The sequence below is a fragment of the Alexandromys fortis genome, unplaced genomic scaffold (assembly GCF_014885135.2).
Source record: "Alexandromys fortis isolate MF-2015 unplaced genomic scaffold, M_Fortis_MF-2015_v1.1 scaffold_31, whole genome shotgun sequence".
NCBI classification, from domain to species: Eukaryota; Metazoa; Chordata; class Mammalia; order Rodentia; family Cricetidae; genus Alexandromys; species Alexandromys fortis.
In genome coordinates this window covers 5561858-5585080 of record NW_026067974.1, presented here as the reverse complement: position 1 = coordinate 5585080, position 23223 = coordinate 5561858, and the positions used below count along the sequence as shown (strand labels likewise).

Sequence of the window (23223 nt, the reverse complement as noted above, 5' to 3'; positions counted from 1 at the left end):
GTTTTAAAAAATGATAATATATTAGTATCTAAAATATTCGATATATTCTACCTTTCCTTCCTCCCTCTTTCTTCTCTTTTTTTCATTGAATACTATTGCTTTCTTCTCTCAGCTTCCAAAATGTTGCAGTTCACCTTATTTTTCTGGCTTCGTGGTCTCAAGTTCTGTAGCTCCTCTGGCTTTCTAACCTTTTATTTGCTTCTGTCTCTCAATGTTGTGTTCCCTGACCACCTGTCCAAGCCTCCTGTCTTTCTCAGTCCCTAAGCCCATCTTACTGTGGCTTCCATGCCCCAGGAACTGTAGATCTGTCTCCAGAGGTGGTAAATGTCCCAGTGGGCTGTCAGCACCCACCATGTGGTTGGTCTAGGAGCCCGGAGAGTACTCAGTAGGGCACCAAAGCCTGGCTGGCAGAGAGATGAGACTGCCACACTCCCAGAGTCTCTCTGGATGAATCCAAGGCCCAGTGGGAAAGGACTAACGCTATAGTGGTCGATGTCATCATTTAAGTGCAGTACTGTGTAAGGGAAATTGTATACACATAGCTGGAATCTCATACTCAGACAGATGTGTCAAGTGTAACTGGAGGTTTCTTTCCCACCCACCAGTTCCTGAATAAACACTCTAAGGCTTAATATTAATTATAAAAGTGAGCTGATGGCTCCGACTTATTACTATCTAGCTCTTATAACTAACCCATTTCTATTAATCTATGTATTGCCATATGGCCATGGTGTTACCTCATATCTTGCTTCTCCGGTGGCTGCTGGTATCTTTCTTGATCCTGCCCTGTTTCCCCATGTACCTCTGCTTGGATTTCCCACTTAGCTATAGTCTGTCCCGCCATAGGCCAAAGCAGTTTCTTTATTAACCAATGATAATAAAACATATTCACAGCATATAGAGGGGCGTTCCACATCAGTCAGGGATATAGTAAAACATCCACATTGATAGGAAGAATAAAGACCAGAGAGACAAAGTTCACAGCTGTAGAAGAAGCTGGTGCTTGCAGAGTAGGAACTGAAACCCAATTTTCCTGACCTGCAATCCACAGCCATTCATTGATTCACCAGATAGTCACTAAACCACCTATTTGAGCCGGGCCCACTGTTAGGCCCCTATTTTACAGCAATGGACAGGGGAGATACAGTACCTGCCTCATTCCAGTTGAAGACCAAGACAGCACATGGCAATATTCATATGTAGGCGACAGAGCCAGGGTGACGACTGCACTGTCTGCTGCTGTCGGCATGCATGCTGTCCATCTATTTTTATAGGTAAAGACACTCCTCCATTTTCCTTTTAGGAGTTGTTTAAACTTTCTTTGAACATAGATATTGCCAGGGGGTTTTAGTTTTAGTGTTCCTTGACTGTGATATGTGAGAAGATCAATCAAGCTAGTAGTTTGAAATAATCTAAACAAATCTACCATTTACCTGCTCCATCTAAACCCTTCCCACTCTACTGTGGTACAAGAATCCTTCCAGGGCTCCATCAGTGCTCGAAGAGGGATCAGGTAACCTGGGCTTGGAGAGAAATTTCACTGACCCTAAGATGAAGTATTTCTCCTTCCCTCTTTTCCTCTTCATCTCTTTTCTTTCCACTCTTCTTTCTTCCTTCCCCTTCTCTCTCCTTTCTTAAAAATATTTTAGTTTCACTTATGTGTCTGCGTTTACATAAATATGTGTGCAGATGCTCATGTAGGCCAGAAGAGGGTGTCAGGTCTCCTGAATCTAGAATTATAAGCAGTTGTGAGTCACCTGATGGGAATGAACTCGAACTTGGGTCCTCAACAAGAGCAGCAAATACTCTTAACTGTTTCTAGTCTTCTTCTTCTTCTTCTTCTTCTTCTTCTTCTTCTTCTTCTTCTTCTTCTTCTTCTTCTTCTTCTTCTTCTTCTTCTTCTTCTTCTTCTTCTTCTTCTTCTTCTTCTTCTCCTCCTCTTCCTCCTCCTCCTCCTCCTCCTCCCCTTCTCCTCCTCCTCCTCCTCCTCCTCCTTCTTCTTGTGATGCAGCCTGGATCCACTAATCATCCACCTCTCAAGTGTTTATTGGCATTCATCAGGTGTATACCATCATGCTTGACCGCTTTATAAAACTTTCCATTTAAGTAGAAACTAGCATTTTCCATGGAACACTAAGGCCCCAGTATAAGCCAAAGAGGGAAGAAGCAACTGGAATCTGCCTGGACCAAGTCTGTACTGTGGCCTGAGATATCAGAAGTTCCTATAACAAAGTCACAATGTCCACAGCACACACTCACCTGTTGGTCCTCCTGAGTTTCAGCAGTCACTAACATAATAAGCTTATGCTTTGTATCCATCTCATCATGGCTGTAGCCCTTCCTAGGCCCTGAGCATGTGCCAGCACCAAGTGTGGAGCAGATAAGCTGGGCATAGTTAGGTGAATACAGTGATGTGCAGGCTAGAGAGGGGCTGTCAGCTTTATCTGGGCTGGGGCCGGGGTGGGAAGACTCGGGAAAGGATGGATGAAGGAGCTGCCCTGAACTGTATCTTGAATGGCGGGAAGTAATCAGTGTGTGCTTGGCACGGGGTGAGGTGCCAAGGGTACCACTGACAGAGGCATGCTGGAGTCAGAGTTGAGAGAGTTCAGAGGGCTATGTACTTAGGGACAGCCTGAGTGTGGACACAGTGTTGGTGGAGGGATATTGTGGGAAATGAGGCTAGCAGGGTCAACACAGGCCACATCCGCAAGGTCTACATGGTTGAGAGTTTGGGCTTCAACCTGGAGGCAGTTTGGAGCCAGGGATGGCCTCATCAGAGCTGTACATAATGAGGCTGTCTCTGATGGCAGTTTGGCCTGAAGATTGACATACAGAATGAGAGAAGGAAGCATTCAGCACATTCTTATTAAAGGTCAAGGTGATTTGTTTAACCAAGCTTGGACGAGGAGCGTATTGGGTACTCTAGCATGCTGCTATTATTGCATTTTATTTTTATTTGGGGCAGTAGGGAGGAGGGAAGGATGGATGCAGTAGAGATGAGTGATAGTCCAGGTATAACTGGAGCCAAGATAAAGGACATTTATATTTCCCTGAAACTAGACCAGCCCTATGCAGCCGCCATATCTGAGGAAAGGGTACAAGCTAGAAGCAAGAGACAAAAGAGCAATGTTTATGTGTTTATCCTCCTTATGGGGTATCAGCACATTTACAAAATGCCACAGTGTTGATACTCCAACCTCTAGGGTCCTGGTGGGAAAGTTATTTTTGGCCACCTCTCTGTCAGATGCAATGACCACACTCAGTGGCCACCCTCCTGGGATCATCAGCTGCTACGGTGCTCCTTCTACCAATCTTTTTCATCTTTTAATTTCCTCCTACAGAACTTGAAACTATCCAGCTAGAAGAATCTGGTGCTTGGGGCCCAAGTTCGAATGACGTTGCTGCTTGCATCTGTATGACCTTGGAGCCACAGGTGATAAGAGCCTCCTTTCCCACGTCTGCGGTATAGAGTACTTGTGTCGCAGGTGTTTAGGTGAACAAATCGGACCAGGCTTTACAAGTATCATCTAGCACAAGGCTCACTCCAGGTAAGTTACTCAGCTATGCTGGGTAACATTTGTGTCCCCTTTGTGACCTACAGTGTGCTTGCTCATCTTCCCTGGTAAACTCCCTGTCACACCCAGAATTCTGACTTTCTCAAATGAATTTACTTGCTAGGAATTATTTAGCTACCTGACTCTTCCCACCAAACTGTGAGCCTCAGGGGGAAGGGTTTTCTTCTTTTCTTGTAGATCCCATTCTGAAGGTCCACCATATCAAAGAATGTTCAGTAAACACAAGACTAAACGACCGGATATAATGGTGATGGGGAAGCGACCCTTCAGCTTGCACCGCTAACTTTACCATCACACCGACCGCAGCACACCTACCATCCCCCATACATGACACACAAGACTTCTGGATTAGACTGTTGGCCTTGTTTCTAGCTCCGTGGTGATGTCATGTTTCCACCTCAAAGCTGCATGTACTCTCATAATTCCACTGCTGAAACTGGCATGAACTTACGTTAACATTGCCCTCGTGACTGGGGCCACTCTGCCTCAAGGACTGACATGGAAGCAATTCTCCTTCTTCTAGGTTTTTGAATTTGAGGATGATAGGCTGTGCTTATGCACATACCTTCTCCCTCCATGGGAGATGCTTGGGGAGTTCGACAGCTGTGCTGGTTTGAGTGAGAAGGGGCTCATAGATTTGAACATTTGGTCCTGAGTTTGTGAAGCTGTTAAAGAAGGCTTAGGAGGTGAAGTCTTGGTGGGGGAGGTGTGTCACCGAGGGGAGAACTTGAGGATTCAAGAGCCCACTCTAATTCCAGCTAGCTCTCTCTGCCTTGGTGCTATATCTCAAGATGCCAGTTCTTAGCTGCTGCTCCAGTGCCATGCTTGCCTGCCCACTGCCAAGCTCCGCATCACGTGGGTCATGGGCTCTAACCCTCTGAAACTGTAAGCCCCAAATAAGCTCTTTCTTCCATAAGTCACCTTGCACATGGTGTTTGATCACAGCCATAGAAAGGTAACTAAGACAAAAGGAACTATGACTCCAGAAAAACTAGAGGTAAGTCAGACATTTTCAGCCCCAGCATCGGGAATATTTTTCATGATTTCTCTTATGACAAAATGGTTTATAGCCGGCAAAGCCTCAGACTTCGCGTCAGGAGTCATAATTCAAGTGGAAGTTCTAATTATGTGTTTGCCAGTAGCTTACTATTTCTTCATGGGTAACCTGCATAACCTCTTCTTACTTGGAACAATGGGCAGTTGCGGATAATTTCTAAGGCTTTCTTCAGGTGAAAACATCCCATAGATCACAAAACATCTCTCAACATCAACAAACTTATTCAGCCAAACTTATCTTTAGTAAGTCAAGGTTGCGGCATGAAAGCATTGCACTGTTAATGTGTCAGCCATAGATTTACAAGGACGGGAAGATCACCGTTGGATAATCAACAGGTATAGAATTCTGCTGATCTGAAGTTGACAGTTGTGCCTTTGGTTTTGTGGCACACTATGTTGAATCTCGGATTTATCTCATATGGAGTTCTCATAGTTATAAGTGAGAAGTCCCCAGTTGAGTTCTTATTTTTTGTTCAAGTAAAACGCATTGTGATGCATTGTTTCAGATGGCACAATGGGGACTCTTTCTTCAGTCTGAACTTCCACTGGGTGCTTTAACCAAGTGCATGGGGCTGCCTTACACAGACCATTGCTGATAGGCAACACCATCTGCTTCTCGCTTATATGGTCCCCATTCAAAGCAGACCATACCACTGAGAAAATAGTCTCATACTTACAAAGATCAATACTGGCTTTGATCAATATGGAACTACGAGGCAATTTGAGTATATTGGATACTATTATACCCCCTTGTAATCTGAGGCAAATTCAACTGAAACAGAAAAAGGCAATTGCAATAGAATAAAGTCATATAATTTTTTGGTTTACACAAACAACAAATGAAGAAAAGGGCCCTTGAGAACCGCTTTCTTGGAGGCAAGCTGCACCTTACCCGTTCCTCACTGCCACGAGGAGCTACCGAGACAACAGCATGGGAAGTGGTGTGCAACATTTTCCATTATGCGAACACACTCCCAAGTCTGTTCCTCTGCAATGAGAGTACATGTTCAATTAAGCCTAGAGAAAGGCACCTGGAGCAATGCGTTTATGCTCTTTTGTGATCCGTCAACACGCTTAATACTGAGTCTCCCCGGGGGAGCTGCGCTGAGAACTTTCCCTGAGAGCTGTGAAGACAAAGGCATTTACAGGCTGGTCTGTGTTTGTGTACACATCCATATTTTACTAGGGAATTTGGGGGGAGGTTTGACTAACCTGAAATTATAAATAGGCTAATTAAAAGACCTTTAAGAGCTTGTTCTGTGTGCTGAATGCCGTGTTTATAAGCTCTCCTCTAAATGCCTCCAGTTGGTGTGTCTCTATTGCCTTGGAGGAGCCATGTTAACACAGAAAGCTGATGGCTTCATATATGGACTTGGTGGCCCTTTGCATTCTTTTTTGAGATCTAATCTCTCATTTGTATTTTCTATCCATGACTTGAGTGCTGTATTAGTGACTTTCCCTCACTGTGACTCCATACCTGGGGGAAAAAAAAACTTAAGGCAGAAAGGATTTCTTTTAGCTCACAATTTGAGGGGCTACAGGCCATCACAGGAGGAAAGACATGGCAGTGGGAGTGGCCACAGTTGGGATAGCAAGGAGTGTGATGTGTGGTTCACTGCCTCAACCATCAAGACACAGAGAGGTCAGGGTTGCACAAGGTCTGGGCAATAATCCTTAGTGACCTAATTCTTCCACTGAGGCCCCACTCCTGACAATGCCACCACCTTCTTAAACAACACTTCTAGGTGGGGATGAAATACACAAACGTTCAGGTCTGTGGGGATGGTTGACATCTAAGTCATAACAATGTGGACAGGCAAATGAAGGAAGATAAAGCCTGCAGAATAACACACAGCCTGAGGGTTTGAGAAGCAAGTGTTCGTTTGCAGCAATGCTCTGATAACCATTCCTTGTTATCCATTCTAGAAGGTTCTTTGCAATCCATTAATCATTAGTTTTGCCTATTGAAGATACTGTAAAAAAAATGTGCTGGTTCAATAAAATCAAGTGGTACTAAGATGATACAAATGTTACCTTTTATGTAACTGAGGTGCCATGTCTGCTAACTAATTAGCAAGGAAAATAGAGGCATATAAATATCATCCCAGTACAGTGCATTAAAAATTAAAATACTTCAGGCTAAATTACCAATATCTCCTCAAGAAAACCCTTTCCGACAATCCATTTTTCAATGTCAGGCTCCCAGTCCTGACCCTCACTTTGTTGAAGCAGAATTTGACTTTAATAAAATGGATTTTCTTTAGAAGACATTTTAAATTCAGCCTGAAATTAATTCAGGCTGGTCTTTTTTTTATTGTCGGTCCTGGTTAGTGAGAATATTCTACAAGTTTTATTCAGATGTATGAAATTTAAGCTCCTGGGGCTGGAGCAATGACTCAGCAGCGATGGGCACATGCTGCTCCTCCAGAAGACCTGGTGGCTTTGTACCTCCAGTTCCAAGGGGTCTGACACCCTCTTTTGACCTCTGGGGGCACTGTCCTCACATGGTACAGAGACGTACATGAAGACAAAATGCCCATGTACACAAAACAATAATTAAAAAAAGACCCAAAATTCAAGTTCTCATGGAAAGCAGTAACATTTCACGAAGCCCTTGTGTGCACTACCTTTATCCAACAACAGTCAAGTGTGCTTCTTTGAAAGTGAACATATTCCATCACTGCCTTCATGCCCCGTGCTGCGCTTGCCTTCAGAATAAACTGTTGTTGGCACAGTGACTTGCCTTCCAACATCCAGGAGCTGGATTCGACAGGCATGTACCGTAAAACTATTTAGGAACCCAAAAATACTGTACACTGAGTTAATACCAATCACTGCCCAGGCAATTGAGCTATTATCTTTGTCAATCCTCACCCAGCCCTTTTAGTATTAGCTTCCCGATGAGGCCATTGTACCACCGGGTTGTTAACCACATCTGCAGTCAACCAGCAAAGTCAGAGGTAGGGCTAGGATAGGATTCCAGTGGGATGGCTAATCCTAGTTGTCAACTTCCTGGGATTTAAAGTCATCACAGAAACAAGCATTTGGGTATGTCAGTGGGGGCATTCTAGGATGGGTTTATTGAGGTGGAAAAGTACCCTAAATGTATGTAGCATCACTCTATGGGCTGGGGTCCTGGAAAAACAGCAGAAAGAGCTTAGCACAGCACTCGTCTCTTGCCTCTTGTCACAATTTCTCCCCCCACCATGGGTGCTATCCTGGGAGCTGAAAGAACATCTTCCAGGCTTACTTTGCTTCTCTCAGGTATTTCATCACCATGGTGAGAAAAGCAACAATACACCAGGTCTCTTCCCTGGTATCTCTTCACAGAAAAGCATTGTCACCCATGATAATGATGGCCTTTACCAACATGGCTGCCAAAATTCTTCCCTACTTCGGCAAGAGTACCTTTATTTCTTTTACAGTGTATATACATACATACATACATACATATAATATATATACACATGTATGTGTGTACATGTGTATACATAATACTGTAAAATACACATGTATATACACACATATTTATATATATGCATATACTGTAAAATGTATATTGCATCTTGAAAGAATGATTTTCCCCAGACTCCTTCTTTCTCAGACTCCTTCTACCTCTGTCCTCAATACTGTACTCAGAGTGGACTATTTCTATAACTGCCATCTTGTGCCAACTGACTTCTGTGATTGCTCCTTCCTCCCTGCACTTTCTCAGCTGACTGGTAAGATGGCCACATAGGAGTCTTTTCCATAATGGGGCCTCAAGGATATATATTTAGACGTGGTTTCAATTCCAAGTCATGAAGATTTGAGCTGCCCTTTCAGAAGTGAGGACTTGTCCCGCCTCTCTCCTGTATTTATTCTTACTTCTGTGACTTCACCCAAGTTTAAATGCCATCTGGATGCTGATGCCTTCCACATTTGCGACTCTGGTTCTCTCTCCTGAAATCCAGACTCATCTATTCCACTGCCTACACCACCCCTCCTCTTGAATGCTTAATAGAAAGCCCAAGCACGACGTGTTCAAGATCTGCAATCCCTTCCCCACGCACAGGCACGCTTCATCTGAGTCTTCCCCATCTCCGGGATGAAAATAGCTTCCTTCCAGTGGCTTGGACTAAAAATTTCTTGGGAATCCTTGGTTCTGTTTCTGTTAAACGTCTTATTTATCAAGAAATCTCCTTCTGTTCCTTTAAAATATATCCAATCACTTATCACCATCCTCTCCCCATTGACCTGGTCACCATCAATGCCATTGGATGGCTGTAGCCACTTTCTGGTTTCACCCTTGCCATACTGTAGTCTGTTTAAAAACCTTTTAGCCTTATTCATTTTATTTTATATGTATGAAAGTTTTACCTACATGTATGTATGGAAATCAACATGCACACCTGGTGGTTTCAAAAAGAAGTCAAAAGAGGGCTTTGAATTCCCTGGAGCTGGAGTTATGGATGACTTTGAGTCACCACGTGGGCTCTGGGAATTGTACCAGGGTCTTCTGCAAGAGGACCAATTGCTCTTAGCCACTGAGCCATCTCTCCAGCCTTTCTCTAGCCTATTTATTTTTAAATCAAATAATCACAGTCCACATTTTATCTATATGTATGGTATATGTATATGTAGTGTGTGTGTGTGTGTTGTGTATGCAGGTGTGAGATAGTCTATGAGCATGCATGAGAAGGCCATAAAAGGACACTGAGTGTCTTGCTCTATTACACTCTGTCTTATTCCCTTGAGACTGGGTCTGCCACTGAACTTGGAGCGAGGCTGGCAGCCAGCAAACTTCAGTGGTTCTTCTGTCTCTGTCCCTCATGGTGATGGGGTTATGATTGCAAATGTAGACATGCCTGGCTATATTTATAGATGCTGAGGGTTCAAACTCAGGTCCTCATGCTTGCTCAGCAAGTACTCCTTCCGCCTGAACCATCTACCTAGCCTAGAGTACTCCTTCTGACAGAAGATGATGTCACTCTGCTTGAAGGGTTGTATTAGACTTCCAGCCTGTGGTGTCATGTCTGGTTACTAGGTATACCAATCCTGACAGTGTGGCAGTGTCCTCTGAAGGCTACTGATTTCCACAGGAGGTCCCTATGTAAAGTCACATGCATGTAGGAGTTGGAGATAGCTTGGGCCAGGGTCAGCCTGAGCTGGCCATATGTTACTGTGCTAGTTCTGTGGTTAGTTGATGCCCCTTCTAAGTGGAAGCAAGTGTAAGAAGCAATGTGATAAGCAATGTGATTGCTTGTCAACCCAAGCCCAAGCTGCAATGAAAAGAAAAGCATGCTGAAGGGTTTTGTATTATGTCAAAACACCAGAATTATAACTAGTTAAGACTTCAGAGTTTGTCTTTCTTTGCTCCATAGGAAGGAAGTATGAGAGAAAGGAAATGATATAGGAACCATGTCCAGGGGGACCCATGTGTATAGAATGGGTTGTAGTTCAGGAAGTTCCTATTTCCTCCATCCTCATCTCTGTGGAAGGATTGTGACATTGACCATCTTGGTCATATGACGGGTATTGGTGTAGGTTGCTTGTTCGTTTCCCAGCCATCCAGACCCGAAATAACCACCCAGAAACTGTATTAATTAAAACACTGCTTGGCCTATTAGCTTATGCATATTTCTAGCTAGCTCTTATATCTTAAATTAACCAATTTCTATTAATCTATGTATTGCCACGTAGTTGTGGCCTACTGGAAAGTTTCCATTCAGCATCCAGTGTCTGTCTCCTGTGGCGGCTACACGGCTTCTTCCTGACTCTGCTTACTCTCTCTATGTATATCTCTTCCAGCCTGGCTATATTCTCTTAAGCCATGGGCTGAACGCAGCTTCTTTATTAACCAATGGCAATAAAACATATTCATAGCATATAGAGGGAAATCTCACATCAGACAGGTGCCGGGGATTGGGAAACAAGCAGTAGTGTGAGCATGTTTAAAGACCAAGTCTTGAATAGTATTACATGAATTCATGGGCTGAGGGCAAAGATACTTGTTGGGTGTTCCTCTGATGCTGGAAAGATGAGAGCCATGTGGATCTGTCTTCATTAACTGACCTGGGGACCTGTGCCTGCAGGCAGAGACATCTTGACTAACCTGCCCACGTAGGAGTGAACAGTCAACACTCACTGCTAAGCTCTTGTTCATTATACAGAAGTCGCTGACTACCTAGGCACCTACTAGGTACTACTACTGTGCATCATTGGTCTGATGTGTGAGCTGGGGATAGCAAACATACCCATGTAGAAAGCTTGTGTGAGCACCACACAGTTAAAGTGCTACATGCCCAGCACTGGACCTGGGGTGTGCAGAGTACCTATTCCACATCACCTCTAAATGCTTGATGCTCACTACAGTACAGAGTGGATACTCCATCCAAGCGAGCAGGGCAGATGGGAGCTCTGCCGTGGAATGGGTGGCTGAGAGATGTATTTGGGTGTTCCTGGGTAGTGTGCTTGAAACAGAAGAGAATGAGGAGTTGCTGGAGAGTTGTATATCAATTTGATCTGAGCAAAGGGAACCTCAGTTAAGAAAATGCTTCTATAAGATCTAAATGTAGGCCATTTTCTTAGTTAGTGCTTAATAGGGGAGGTCCCAGCTCACTGTGGGTGGTGCCATCCTTGGGCTGTTAGTCCTGGGTTCTATAAGAAAGCAGGCTAAGGAAGCCATTGTGAGCAAGCCAGTAAGCAGCACTCCTCCATGGTCTCTGCATCAGCTCCTGCCTCCAGGTTCCCACCAGTTTGAGTTCCTGCCCTGTCTTCTTTTGATGATGAATGGTGAAAAGGAAGTGTAAGCCAAATAAACCTTTTCCTCCCCAAGTTGCTCTGCTCATGGTGTTTGGTCACAGCAGGAGTAGCCCTGAGATGGTGTGTGTGTGTGTGTGTGTGTGTGTGTGTGTGTGTGTTCCTTCTCCCTGTCTCCTATAAGAGTATGGGAACAGGGTAGTATAATAGGCGCCCCAAGCAGGTAGCATAATCCCCATCTTGACCTGAGTTTATGGGCTCATACCAGTAAACCTGCTACCTCTTACAGAGGCTTGGGGGTAGGGAGATGCCTAGGTTGTATGCTTGAAGTTGATCCTTTAAGACTTCCTACCTGCCACAGGGCCAACCTTCCCCTGCTGTAGGAAGCTGTAGGAAATTAAACTGGGGAGAAGAGAGCTGTGGTTTCCTGCTGAGCAAATCAATCCCTTTCTGCCAGTGTCCTGGGCCAGTTCTGTGTATCAAGCCATCATTATCCCGGGGGTGAAACTCCTTTCAGGTATGTGACAAAGGTCACCATGGGGGACACCTTCCTTAGAACATTTGCTATGATAGGACCCATTATCATGTCTCAGCATGCAGGCCAGAGTGTCCAGCTTAACCCCCCTTTTATTTTCTGTGGCCTTGGGAGGTGTTGTGCATGAGGGATGGATGAGGAGAGAATGTATCTATTTTCTCTTTCTGTGTTTCTGCTTCAGGGATGGAAACACCATAAGCTCCCTATGACACAGAAACTTGGCCCTAGAACACTTTTCCTGCCTCTTGCCTGCCCCACTGCTGCCTGTTACTGTGACTGAGGGAGACCTTTCATTCCTCCAGTAACTGAGATGATGTGTTGTTGGGATCAGATCCCCTCTCTGAACTCTTCCGAGTCCCTTCAATGTTCTCCAAACTTTATAATGCTGCCACTCCTGCCCGAATGCTTTGGCTCCCTCCTTCCAGCTTGCCTGTCTTCCTCCCTCCTTTCCTTCTTTTATCTTTTCTTTCTCTTCCTCTCTCTTCCCTTCCTCTGCTTTTCTTTCTGTGTGAGTGACCACTTCACTTAATATTAATCAGACTGGTATAGGGGGAGGGGAGCAAGGGACCCCCTAATGATCCCCTATGCCAGTGGAAATCAGACAGATTGTGTTTCGGGGCTTAATGTGCAATTTCATGGCTTTTCACGGTCTCTAAACTGCAAATTCAAGATTATTAAAAAGCATTTTATTTAATTTTTATGCTTTTTTAATCAAAAAAGTTAAAAGAATAATAATCCTTTATAGGCAGTTATAAATGTGCTATTTACACACAAGACAGAAATATCTCCCTTAGCTGAGCAGTCTAAGCGTGTGCTTAGAGAGAACTCAAGAATACTGATGAGGAAGGGCATGGCTGTGTGTGGAGAGGATTTAAGTCAGTCTTGTAGGGGATGTGTATTGAGGTGGAGTGATCTCAGGGTCACCAGCATGTCACCCCATCAGTTGCTCAGCCTCTCCACTGGGTGTGACCTGATGGTGAGCCCCTTGTCGGGAGGACCAGCATCTCAGCCATCTTTGCATTCCTATTGAAGGTATGGGATGAAGAAAGCAGCCAGTGAGAGAGGGCAGTGATCGCTTTACTGCCCTCCCACCTTCTCTTCCACATCACAGTGGAGCAGAAGCAGCAGGTGCAACTGAGCTATGGGCTCAGGGAAGAAGCACTCTGCTAGGAGATGTGCGGATTCAATGTCCACAATATTCTTTTTTCTATTGTTGGAAATTATTATCTAGCTGTTGTTTGATTCACAAATCTAGACCTTTAAGATTTCCAAAGCCAGCGGCTGAACTTTTTCACTTCGTTAATGAAGAAGCCTCCTCAACAGAGGTCAAAGCCAAGGCTTGAATTCCAGCTTCCCGCCTCTTCTTAACTAGATGCCCCTGCGGTTTCTCCATCTTGCTCTTTCATCTCTTTATATGTGCTGCCTCACACAGTTCCCCCAAGTCCTGCGAATTCTAGGTTTACCCTCTCTGTCCTTCCTCCTTCACCTCAGCACGCTTCCTTCCTTTCTGATGAAGAAGTTTAGGATGAAGCAATTGGAAAGGCTGGGAGACTGGCAGAACCCTATAGATCCATGAGGTATGGGGGACGAAGGAAGATGCTGCCCAGCCTCCTTCTGGAAGGAGATCAGATTTGGTTCAGGTGTGGTTCTGAAAAGGTCGATATTGGGTCCAAAGTACCTGGTAGGTGTTTTTTTTTTTTTTTTTTTTTTCTTTCACATAGTTGGCAAAGCCCCAGCTACACAGACAGCTGACGTGGTGGAGTCAGTCAGCCGGTAGAATCCCCGAGCTCATTACCAACCCGCAGGATAACGATGACCACATCATCATAATCGTTATTGCCTTAGACAGGCGTGGATGACAAAGGCACTCCGGGGACTTGTGCTTGAAATGGGCTGCTTCTTAGCCAACCCTGATTCTCCGGAGTGACTTTCTACAGAGTTAAAGGATTGTGAGGCAGAAAGGAGCCCACAGAGATCATCAGTTCCGGCTTCCTGCCTTCTGACAGGACTGCCCTTTGTAGAACAGTTGCTGGAAAGGAAATTGAGCCAAACTTACTTTTATACGTTATTCTTGTGATAGTATCTCTGTTGAGCATTCGATTAAGAAATGGGTTTGATGAATCAGAAACCTATAAGGGAAGAGAAAGTATTAACAACTGGGTGTCAGCTACTCTCCCAGGGCAAACATATCCATGCATTATTTCATTCCTTCATATTGATGGCTTACCATGGGTCCAAATCTATGAAGGTTGGGAATTCAGAGATCAGAGACACACACTCTACTCTATATGGACACCTCATCTCAAGAAGGAAGAGAGGTAGATAAACAAACCATCCTTGTGTGGATTAGGGAGAGCTCTGATAGCCATTAGGGAGGGACTACTCGCTATCTGGACAGGGGAGCTAGGGTTTGGAAGGATGGATGGAAGCTGAAGTATTTTGATGTTACAATATAGGAAAGAATGAAAGGCAAGAAGAGAAGGAAAAGCATCTATGCTGACAACCTGTTCATGAAACGTTCATACAAATATGTAGTGTAGTTGGAGCTAAAGTCATTGGGAAGGACAGGATGGGAGGCTAGCCCATGTCAGGCTTTGAATGTCACCATAGGATATAGTTCAACATTCTTCCTCAGAAATGGGGAACCATCAAAGGGTTTTGAGCAGGGAATATGGAATGCAATGTCATGAAAGGGGGATTTGTCTAAGTACAAAGAAGCTCTAGAATAAGGGCCCCAGAAGAGGGAGGAAAAAGAGAACCTTGTAGTTCTACTGCTTATTATCATATAAGTATATTATAAATCACAACATTCAATCTTCCATCCTCTCACCCACCCATCTACCCCAGACATATTTACCAAGTGTAATGGGCTAAACAACGCTGCACTAGAGATGAGTTTCCACTTTGTACTTAGGCTCTTACACATCCAGATTCTTCCTCTGGGGGAAGCAGCTAAGCAACAAGCAGGCTGGGGTCAGAGAAACGCCCTTGATTGTGAGGCAGCCTCGTGCGGCTGTGGAGTTCCCTTCACAACCCCCTTCTGACTCAGTCTTTTCCCAGCGCCGCTGTTCATCGTTGTCATTTCTCTCCCACCTTGCTCGGCGCAGCTCTGCAATGTACATCTCAGCTGCTAATCGGGTGTTGTGACACATCAACATTTTAAACCTGATTTATTCCGAGGTTTGGGAAAAATCACAGCAGATGATCGTTGTTATTAGATAAGCAACAGGTAACTTGAGTTTGGAGAAAGCACAGCCTGTTTATTTTGTCTCCATCTGGCTTTCTTCTCGCACGGTTCCCTGGGTGTGTTGTAGTGAGACACACAACTAACTGCGGCTTGGTTGGTGACGACGCTCTATGGAGGCAAAATCCCACCTCCAGTGGGGGAAACGTCCCAAGCTGAACACTCCCGCTCCCTGGAAGCGTTAGTGCCAAATTCTGCTCGTGACATACTCTTTAGCATTGAAAAGCCAGCTCAGAGCCCTCTCCTGTTTGTGCTGATATGCTCTGGGACACAGGGCCATGAGGGTGTCTGGTGGAATGGGAAACTGCAATGGGTCTCAGTTGCCGGGTGCCTTGGGTTCCTGGTACCTGACAAATTGGACAATACTGTTGTTGAGAGCAGCCTCCCCCCCACCCCCCGAGGTGATTAAAAATTATTGAAGTATTTCCAAAGTGCACACAGATGATTTGTGGGCACAAGTGCGTTGGCAGTGGTGTGGGTGAGCAGATGAAATATGTACTTGATGTAAGTGCGCTCTAAGTGGGAGGGTAATGGTGTGTGATCGAACAGCAACTATAGCCAAATCTTAGCTCCCTGTGCTCATGGGATGGAAGGGGAAACAAGCCTCTCTTATTGATTTAGTGACTGATTGATGATTGATTGATTGTGTGTGAGCACACACTTGTGTCTCAGTGAGAGTGGAGAGCTCAGAGGCCAATTCGTGGGAGTCAGTTCTCTCCTTCCACCCAGATCTCAGGAATTGAACTCAGGTAATCAGGCTTCTCAACGGGTATCCTTAACTGCTGAGCCCTCTCTTTTACCACCAAGCCCTTAGCCATCTCTGGCGCAGGATTTGGTCAGGGTGACATTTCTTCAGTTGAACCACTCATGTGGGAACTTCTCATCTTGTGTTCTTGTCTTACCTACAGGGAGCTGGAAGTGGGAGGCAGGGGCATCAAAAAAGGCTTGATGACTGTCAGAGGCTGTACATCCTTAGAGACAAAGGATTCAATCCATCTCATTTCTGAGTACCAGTGTCTAGCAGGGGATGGACCTCTGTCCCATGCTCAGTTGGAGTTTTGAGTGAATGACAAGCCAGAGTATAGCTAGGTCACTGTGGAGCGGGAAATCTGGGCATTAATTTTGGGGAAGAAAGAGGGAATGCTATGGTTTATTTTGAGACTGAGCCAGAAAGGTTCAGGTTTGCTCAAGGAAAGAAGGGGAAATTCCTCAGGGTTCAAACTGTACCTGTTGCACAGAATCTGCTTCGGGGGGGGAACTATTGCCTAAGGGGTCTCTGGGGACCCCATTACTCCAAGAGCTCTGTTACAACTCCTTGGTGGTGAATGCTAAATTTCTACTGAAACTCTTCACGGCAGTCCAAGTGCTGGTTGGTCCAATGTTCTCTAGTGATTTGGGCACAAACCTCTCTAGCAGTGAGCACAGTGTGGTACTTTGTAACTAACATAGTTTACTTAACAAAAAAAAAATTAAAAACTTTTTTACAGTTGGAAAGTAAATCTTACTTTTTTATTAAAAATCGTATATCTACATCCCTTTTTATCTGCCAAAACATTATGAAAAATCAAAAACAAATCAGAAGTTGTTCAGTTGGACATTTCACACTGTTCTTGCCTATTGGATATCTGAAGGTTATACAGTCAACATGGGGACTTTGTCTCAATTCTGCTTGCCAGGATTATAAATCAGCATTCAAGTGGGAAAGGAAGGTGAACTTCGTAGCTGTTGTGGGGAAGCCTGGAGGTTTATTATAGTGCAGGGTCTGCTGGAGAGGGACATCTAACACTTCTCTTATTCCCTTGGTAGCAGCAGATATTGGGCAGTCTTTCGGTCCCAGAGGCCATCAGCACTCCAGCCCCTCTCCTTTTGTTACTGCACTCTTGGTCCACACTAGTAGGTATGGCCTGAAGCCTGTCCCTAGCACCAGCTTTCTCTCTAGGGCAGAGGCTGTGCAAACCTTCAGGCCCTGAAGCTCTGAAATGGAACCTATCATTTCTTCATCTTACTTGCATAGCCTTGAATCTTTGGTGCATTCATGTTAATAAAAATCATAAGATCCCGAAGCTTTCTTAGGTACAGATATTAATTGACATTACTTCTGTAAATATTTTTATTCCCAACTGAGACTGTAGACAGATATTCTGGTTGGTGTGGGGAATGGCAAGAAGAATAAAAGAATGCAAGACTTACTTTTATAAATATAGAAACTACCACCAATCCGTTTGGACTCTTCGCAGCTTCTGTGACATTTGTGTATAGCTCGTGGTTATAGTGGATGAGTTGTACCTGGCAGGAAGGAAAATCGAGAGTAAGAACAGCAATTCAACATCAAAAGAGGTGAGGCACAGCATATCCTCCAATGCAAGGTGAACTGCAAACCTACCAAAGAACAATAGGAAGCACATGCTTTTAATTGAAGACATTTCAGAGGGGGAGTGTAAATAGAACCTATGTGTGTACAATGCACGTACATGCACACATATGGACATATGACCTACACAAATTTGCAAACATGTTCTGGTAATAAGAGTTCTTTTAAATAAGACTAGTGTCCATCTGGTTCTTCCTCCCTCCCAGGACATTTTTCCCTAAAGTGTGCGCTAAGTGGATTTCCTTATTAGGAAGTGCAACAGTCCTCCGGTGTGGAATCCTCTCCCAGCAGCCTCAGCAGCTGCCCAGGCAGTGCATAAATCTTCGCAGTAGTCTTGGAGTGAGCAGGGAACTGGTAGACCCTGACCCAGCCCCACTGGGGGAGATTGGAGGTGTTCAGGATGCTTGACTCTTTGGAAGAGCGAGTGGATTGCTCTGTCTCATGGTGGGCCAACCTGTACGGTTCACTTGGTTATACAAAATTTTGTTTCCCTTTCTCTAACAGAACCAGTGACTGGCTAGCAAGTTCTATGCAGCAAGCCCTGGGGCTGAGGGCGGCAAGAGGAGCCCTAGATTTGGGTTGCAGTGGAGTGGGTCCCTCTATTACCTTATTCTTCTAAATTCCCATTGTTGAACATGGCATGCATATATACCCAAATTAACACATTGCAGACTTGTGATCAAGTTTTATACCCTTTCACCGAGACCTAATCACTTACTATAAAATGTGAGTGTGATGGTCCCTTTTAAGATGTATCTTATAGCTATGATTTTAAACAATATTTTATAGCAATATGAAAAGGGTAACTGTGAATACCATTTCTCTCATCTCTAGCTAACCCTGGTTCACATGATGGGAAAATGAACAGCTCATTTAGACCCCTCCCAGACAGGTTTCTCTGCTTATAAAGCAGACAGCTACACACATGCAAAAAAAAAAAAAAAAAGTTTAAAGGAACAATAGAGGGGCGTGGCCACAGCTCAGTTGGCAGTGCTCTGCCTCTGCTGGGTTCCAGTTTTAGCACCACATAAACTGAGCTTTGTAAGTCTAACACTAAGGAAGTAGAGGCGAGAGGGTTGGGGTTCAAAATTATCTTCGGCTACTTAGTGAGATAAAAGCCGGCTTGGAATACACGAGACATATCTTAGAAACAATAACAGCAACACCAACAGAAACAATAACATGGAAAAATTTACAAGTGCCATTCTATAGTTGATTTAAATCTGACTGCCTGTTCATTCAAGTCAATATCTATAAGTCTACCCATAGTTCTCTTGGCGGCAATAGTCTCCTCCCTGCGTGAATACTCTGTAACACGCGGAGCCATCCCACCGCCTTTCATGGCTTTCCACTGGTCACCTTCTTGCACTACTGTCATAGCGCAGGTATCACAGATCTCTCTCTCTAACGGTGTTAGTGCTCTTCGCTGGCTGGTTTGAAAACCTAACCAGGTAGTGCCTGGAAAGTGACTTGGGACTCTGAAAGTACAAGACGACTGTCATTCCTGCCAGAATCCCACCTTGCATGAAAGGTGTATGTGTGGTGTGGTGTAGTTTTCCAAGAAAGACAATGAACTAGAAGAAAACTTGCCCTTGCGTTTTGAAAACAACCAGCACATTTATTCTTGTGGTATGCAAGTGTTGCTGGGCATCCAGGTCACCTGGCGTTTTGAAACTCTCCAGTGCCTGCTTGTCCCTGTCCAGTTCTGACTATTTTGGGAAGGAAGCAGGTCCTGTGTTTGTTAAAAGCTTTCTGGATAGAGATGCACTGGTGTTACAAATCAGTGGAGTGTCAATGGGCACCGGTAACCCAGCAGTGCCCACTCAGAGGGTCCCACTGATCTGAACACCCGAGTCCATGGAACATGTCATAGAGGGGCACACAGTATCATGCTTTTGACATTCCTCATTTGCTTTTTAACTTCTTATATATTTTGCCGGTGGAGACAGATGGTTACACTGCAGCTAGTTTGCCGCCAGAAAGGCAACCACAGGCAGGGGCTGGAGGACTGTTTATTTGTCTGTGCAGTCCTCTGCCAGTCCTCTGCTTACAATTTTAAGTTACAAAGTCAAAGCTAGCAGTGGAAAGAAGAGTGCACGTATAGAAGCATGGGCAGCATCTGTTAGTGTAGCTAGTGGAAGGCTCTCTGCAGAGAAGATATTTGAACTGAGATCTGGTGATGAAGAAGAACAAGGCCCAGAGAGAGCAGAAGGAGGTCTGTCCGTCACATAGAGCAGAGAGGATACAAGGGGTCTGAGGCAGTAACAAGCAATGCAGATGGTTAGGGGTGGGCAAAAGGGGGCCCAGGGTGGGACCAACTCACACAGGACTTTGCAGACCTTGGTGAGGGTCTTTGAAGCAGGAAGTTACTGGCATTAAGATGCAAATAAATAAACTGACCCAGATGCAGTTTTGAAAGATCTCTGGACACCTAGAAGGTCATGATAGAGATAAGAGGGGTCTTACCTATTCTTCTTTATGTCGCAGTCATCCATCACCCTGTCTTTCCTAGGCCACTGGTGATGTTGCCCGTCTCTGTTTCTATAGTGTTCTTAACCCGAATTTATTGTGATTATAAATTAGCTTGCAATGATTGATTTCATGTGCCAGTTCCACAGGGCTAAAGGGTGTCCAATAGCTGCTAATGTTTCTGGGTATGTTTGTAAAGATGTTTCTGGAACAGATCAGCATTTACATTAATAAACTGAGTAGAATATATGTAGCCTTTCAAACATGGTTTTGTATCTGTTAAGAACCCATTGTATATAAAGAGACAGAAGAAGGGTGAATTCATTCTTCTCGGGCTGGAACATCCATCTTTATCTGTCCTTGGAAATCACAAATCCTGGTTCCAGGACCTAGTATTCATACTGCAAACACCACTTAAATGTCTATGGGTCTACAGACTTTGGACCTGGACTGAGTGAGATCATGCCAATGAATCCCTGCTTCTTCAGCTTGACGATGCCATGTGGTGAGACTTCTCCCCCGCTGTAGTCAGGTGGACCAGATGCTGTAATGAATCTCCATTTATAAATATCTCAATGTATTCTGCTGGTTCAACTTCTTAGGAAACTCATGACGATTGAAAATTCAAAGTATCTTAGAGCCTACAGGGCACTGGTGATCAGAATAGATACAAACCATTGATACCTGGTACAGGCGTGTGGGAGCTGAACAGCACTGTCAGAACTAGTCGTCACCAGCATCATCACTGCCTTCACCACGCTTTATTGATGATCACCATTAACACTGGTTGAGCGCTGATCATCTACAATACATGCAGGAAACCAACTGCGATGCATGTTGCAAGGGATGGTGTGTTGGGAGCTTGGGGAATGGATTTGGGCATCCTTCTCCAGAGATTCGCCTTGAGCTGAGATTTATACATATAGCATTTATAAATTGGACATAGGCATAGAGAAATGTTAATATCATCTCATTTAATTCTCTAAACTCCATCTCATGATCTGCTTTTGATTTACAGGGACACCACAATTCTGCTCTACCACTTGGTCAAGGAAGTATCGGGTGACAAACTGTGCCCAGGTCTTATGGTTCGAGTTCACACTCGAACAGCATGTTACTTCTAGACTATTGGCTTTGTGTCTGTTCCCACCTTTAGGTAAACATCTCCAGGAATGGATGCTATTCATCATCTTGCTCCTAATGTTTGCCATGGAATCTGGCCCAGTGTGAAGCTTGGCAAATGCTTGCTGAATGAATCATTCTACTGCTCAGAGTCTGAGCTCTAGAAGGGGCCTTAGATAAAACCAAGACTAGCTCATTTCTATTAAACACGAAGAAACTTCTGGTCAGAGAGGGTCTATGTCTTGCTTATCACAGTGTGGTGATTTATACTCTTTTGGAAGCGTGGTGGAGGAGAAGCTGGGCAGGATAGCAGCAGTCCATGGAGATCCTCAGAGGCTCAGGTGGTGCTAGGGTCTCATGCCTATGGTTTCCAGGCCGTTGGTCTTGCACTGAGACTCATACAATCAGATGCAGAACTATCTTCACATTGCAGAATTTTCTAGAGACCAAAGTAATCACTTTCTCCAAGCTCCATGCTGAAATTCAGCTTTAGAACTTCATCCCAAGTATTTGTCTTTGCTGAATGAACACTCGCCGTGAGCAGGCTTCTGAGTTAGCCCCGTCATTGGTCCAGCTGTGAGCAGTCTCTGGCATGGAGCACAATTTCCTTTTCCAGGAGTGTGTCACAAGCCTGTGACCAGTGCTTCTCACTCAAGTTTTGGGACGGTGACCACGCATCTCTCAGGCCTGATGCACACGCTCCAGTTGACCTGTCTCTGTGTGGCACTCTGTCCCTTATTAAACCTGAAAGAGTCACCTTGTGACGGCATTCATGAGAAGGCCACCACATTAATAACTCTGTAATAACTCAGTGGCTTCCACTGCCCAGAAGGTAAAGGCCTGAATGTGAGCCCAGCCCTTGGCTGGGCCCTGACTTTTCTAAATGCCTCAGTGGTTAGCATGGGCTAGCAGCTTTTTTTCCACCTCACACACCGCACTTCTTCCTTTCTCTACAGCCTGTGTTTACTCTGTTATTTCTGTTTCATATATCTTTCCCTCCCCTTTTATCTGACTTTTATTTGTGAGCCCCTTTAGAACTCGGCTCAAGGGTCACCCCCTGAGAAGTCATTTTCACGGTCCTGTTGGCTTGGAACACATATCACAGTTCCTTTTCCACATTGGTGGTGAGAATGCTTCGTTCTTCACATCTTTGGCTAGACTCTAAGCTTCACTGGCAAAGAACCACGCCCAGCGTCCTAGAACTCAGCACCATATCTGTCCATAGCCGCAATGGCAAGGTAGGAATAACTGTAAAATGGATAGAGGAAACAAGGCAGGCCATGGTCAGAAGACAAAATGTGACGTCGTGAGAAGCAAGGAGAGAGGGTTGCTTGGCTGAACTGGGGAAACAGTCTGAATTCCAGATGTGTATCCCCAAAGGGAGTTAAAGCCCTTAGTATCTGGATTACCTGGCCCCGCCTCGATGTAAGGGGAGGAGCTCGGTCATGCCTCAATGTGATGTGCCCTGCTTTGAGCAAGCCCATGGAAGCCTTGTCCTTTCTGAATGGAGATAGAGGAGGAGGGAATGGGGGGGGGTTAGATAGGAAAAGGGAGGGGATGGAAGGAGAAGAGGGGGGAGAAACTGGTTGGTATGGAAAATAAATGAAAAAATGCTGTTTAAATAGAAAAAGACCTTTAGTATCCTCATAAGACTATGCAGATGTCATAGCCTAGCTTCATCCCTGAGCACCTGGGTCATGCAGGTTCTCATCTTTACATAAGGATTGTAAAGCTGCCTACTTCCTATAGCCATTGTTATGACTTCACGGGCTTGGAGAAAAGCATTTAGCCCAGGGCCTGGCATGCACTAGACTCTCAGTAATCATCTGTTACCATGCTTGCTGTTGTTCTGTGTTTACGTTTGCAGTAGATAACAGAGCCTCAGGCTCTTGTAGAAATCAGGGTTAGGTGCGTACACTTTCCTCTTCTGCATCCTGTCTTTGAGTATGTCTTCCTGAGGACCCAGGGGAACATACTACCTACTGGGGGAGAACCGGTGCACGGTTCCCTGCTCTGGATGAAGTGAGAGGAACATGTTCCTAGTGGCTCTGATGGTAATTTAGCAGGCAACCGGCATTTAAAAAGCCACGAGCGAGACAGTGAATCTTAC

At 44.8% G+C, this 23223-nt stretch overlaps 1 protein-coding gene across 1 annotated transcript in view; it reads right to left on the bottom strand.

The window, feature by feature from the left end:
• Positions 1-23223, bottom strand: part of Ca10 (carbonic anhydrase 10) — a 475330-nt gene that overhangs the window by 6516 nt on the left and 445591 nt on the right. Inside the window, exons 5-6 of the mRNA XM_050156762.1 lie at positions 17342-17437; positions 13964-14036 (exon numbers count right to left, since the gene is read on the bottom strand). Coding sequence (XP_050012719.1) covers positions 13964-14036; positions 17342-17437 — 169 coding nt within the window. The remainder of the gene's footprint in view (positions 1-13963; positions 14037-17341; positions 17438-23223) is intronic.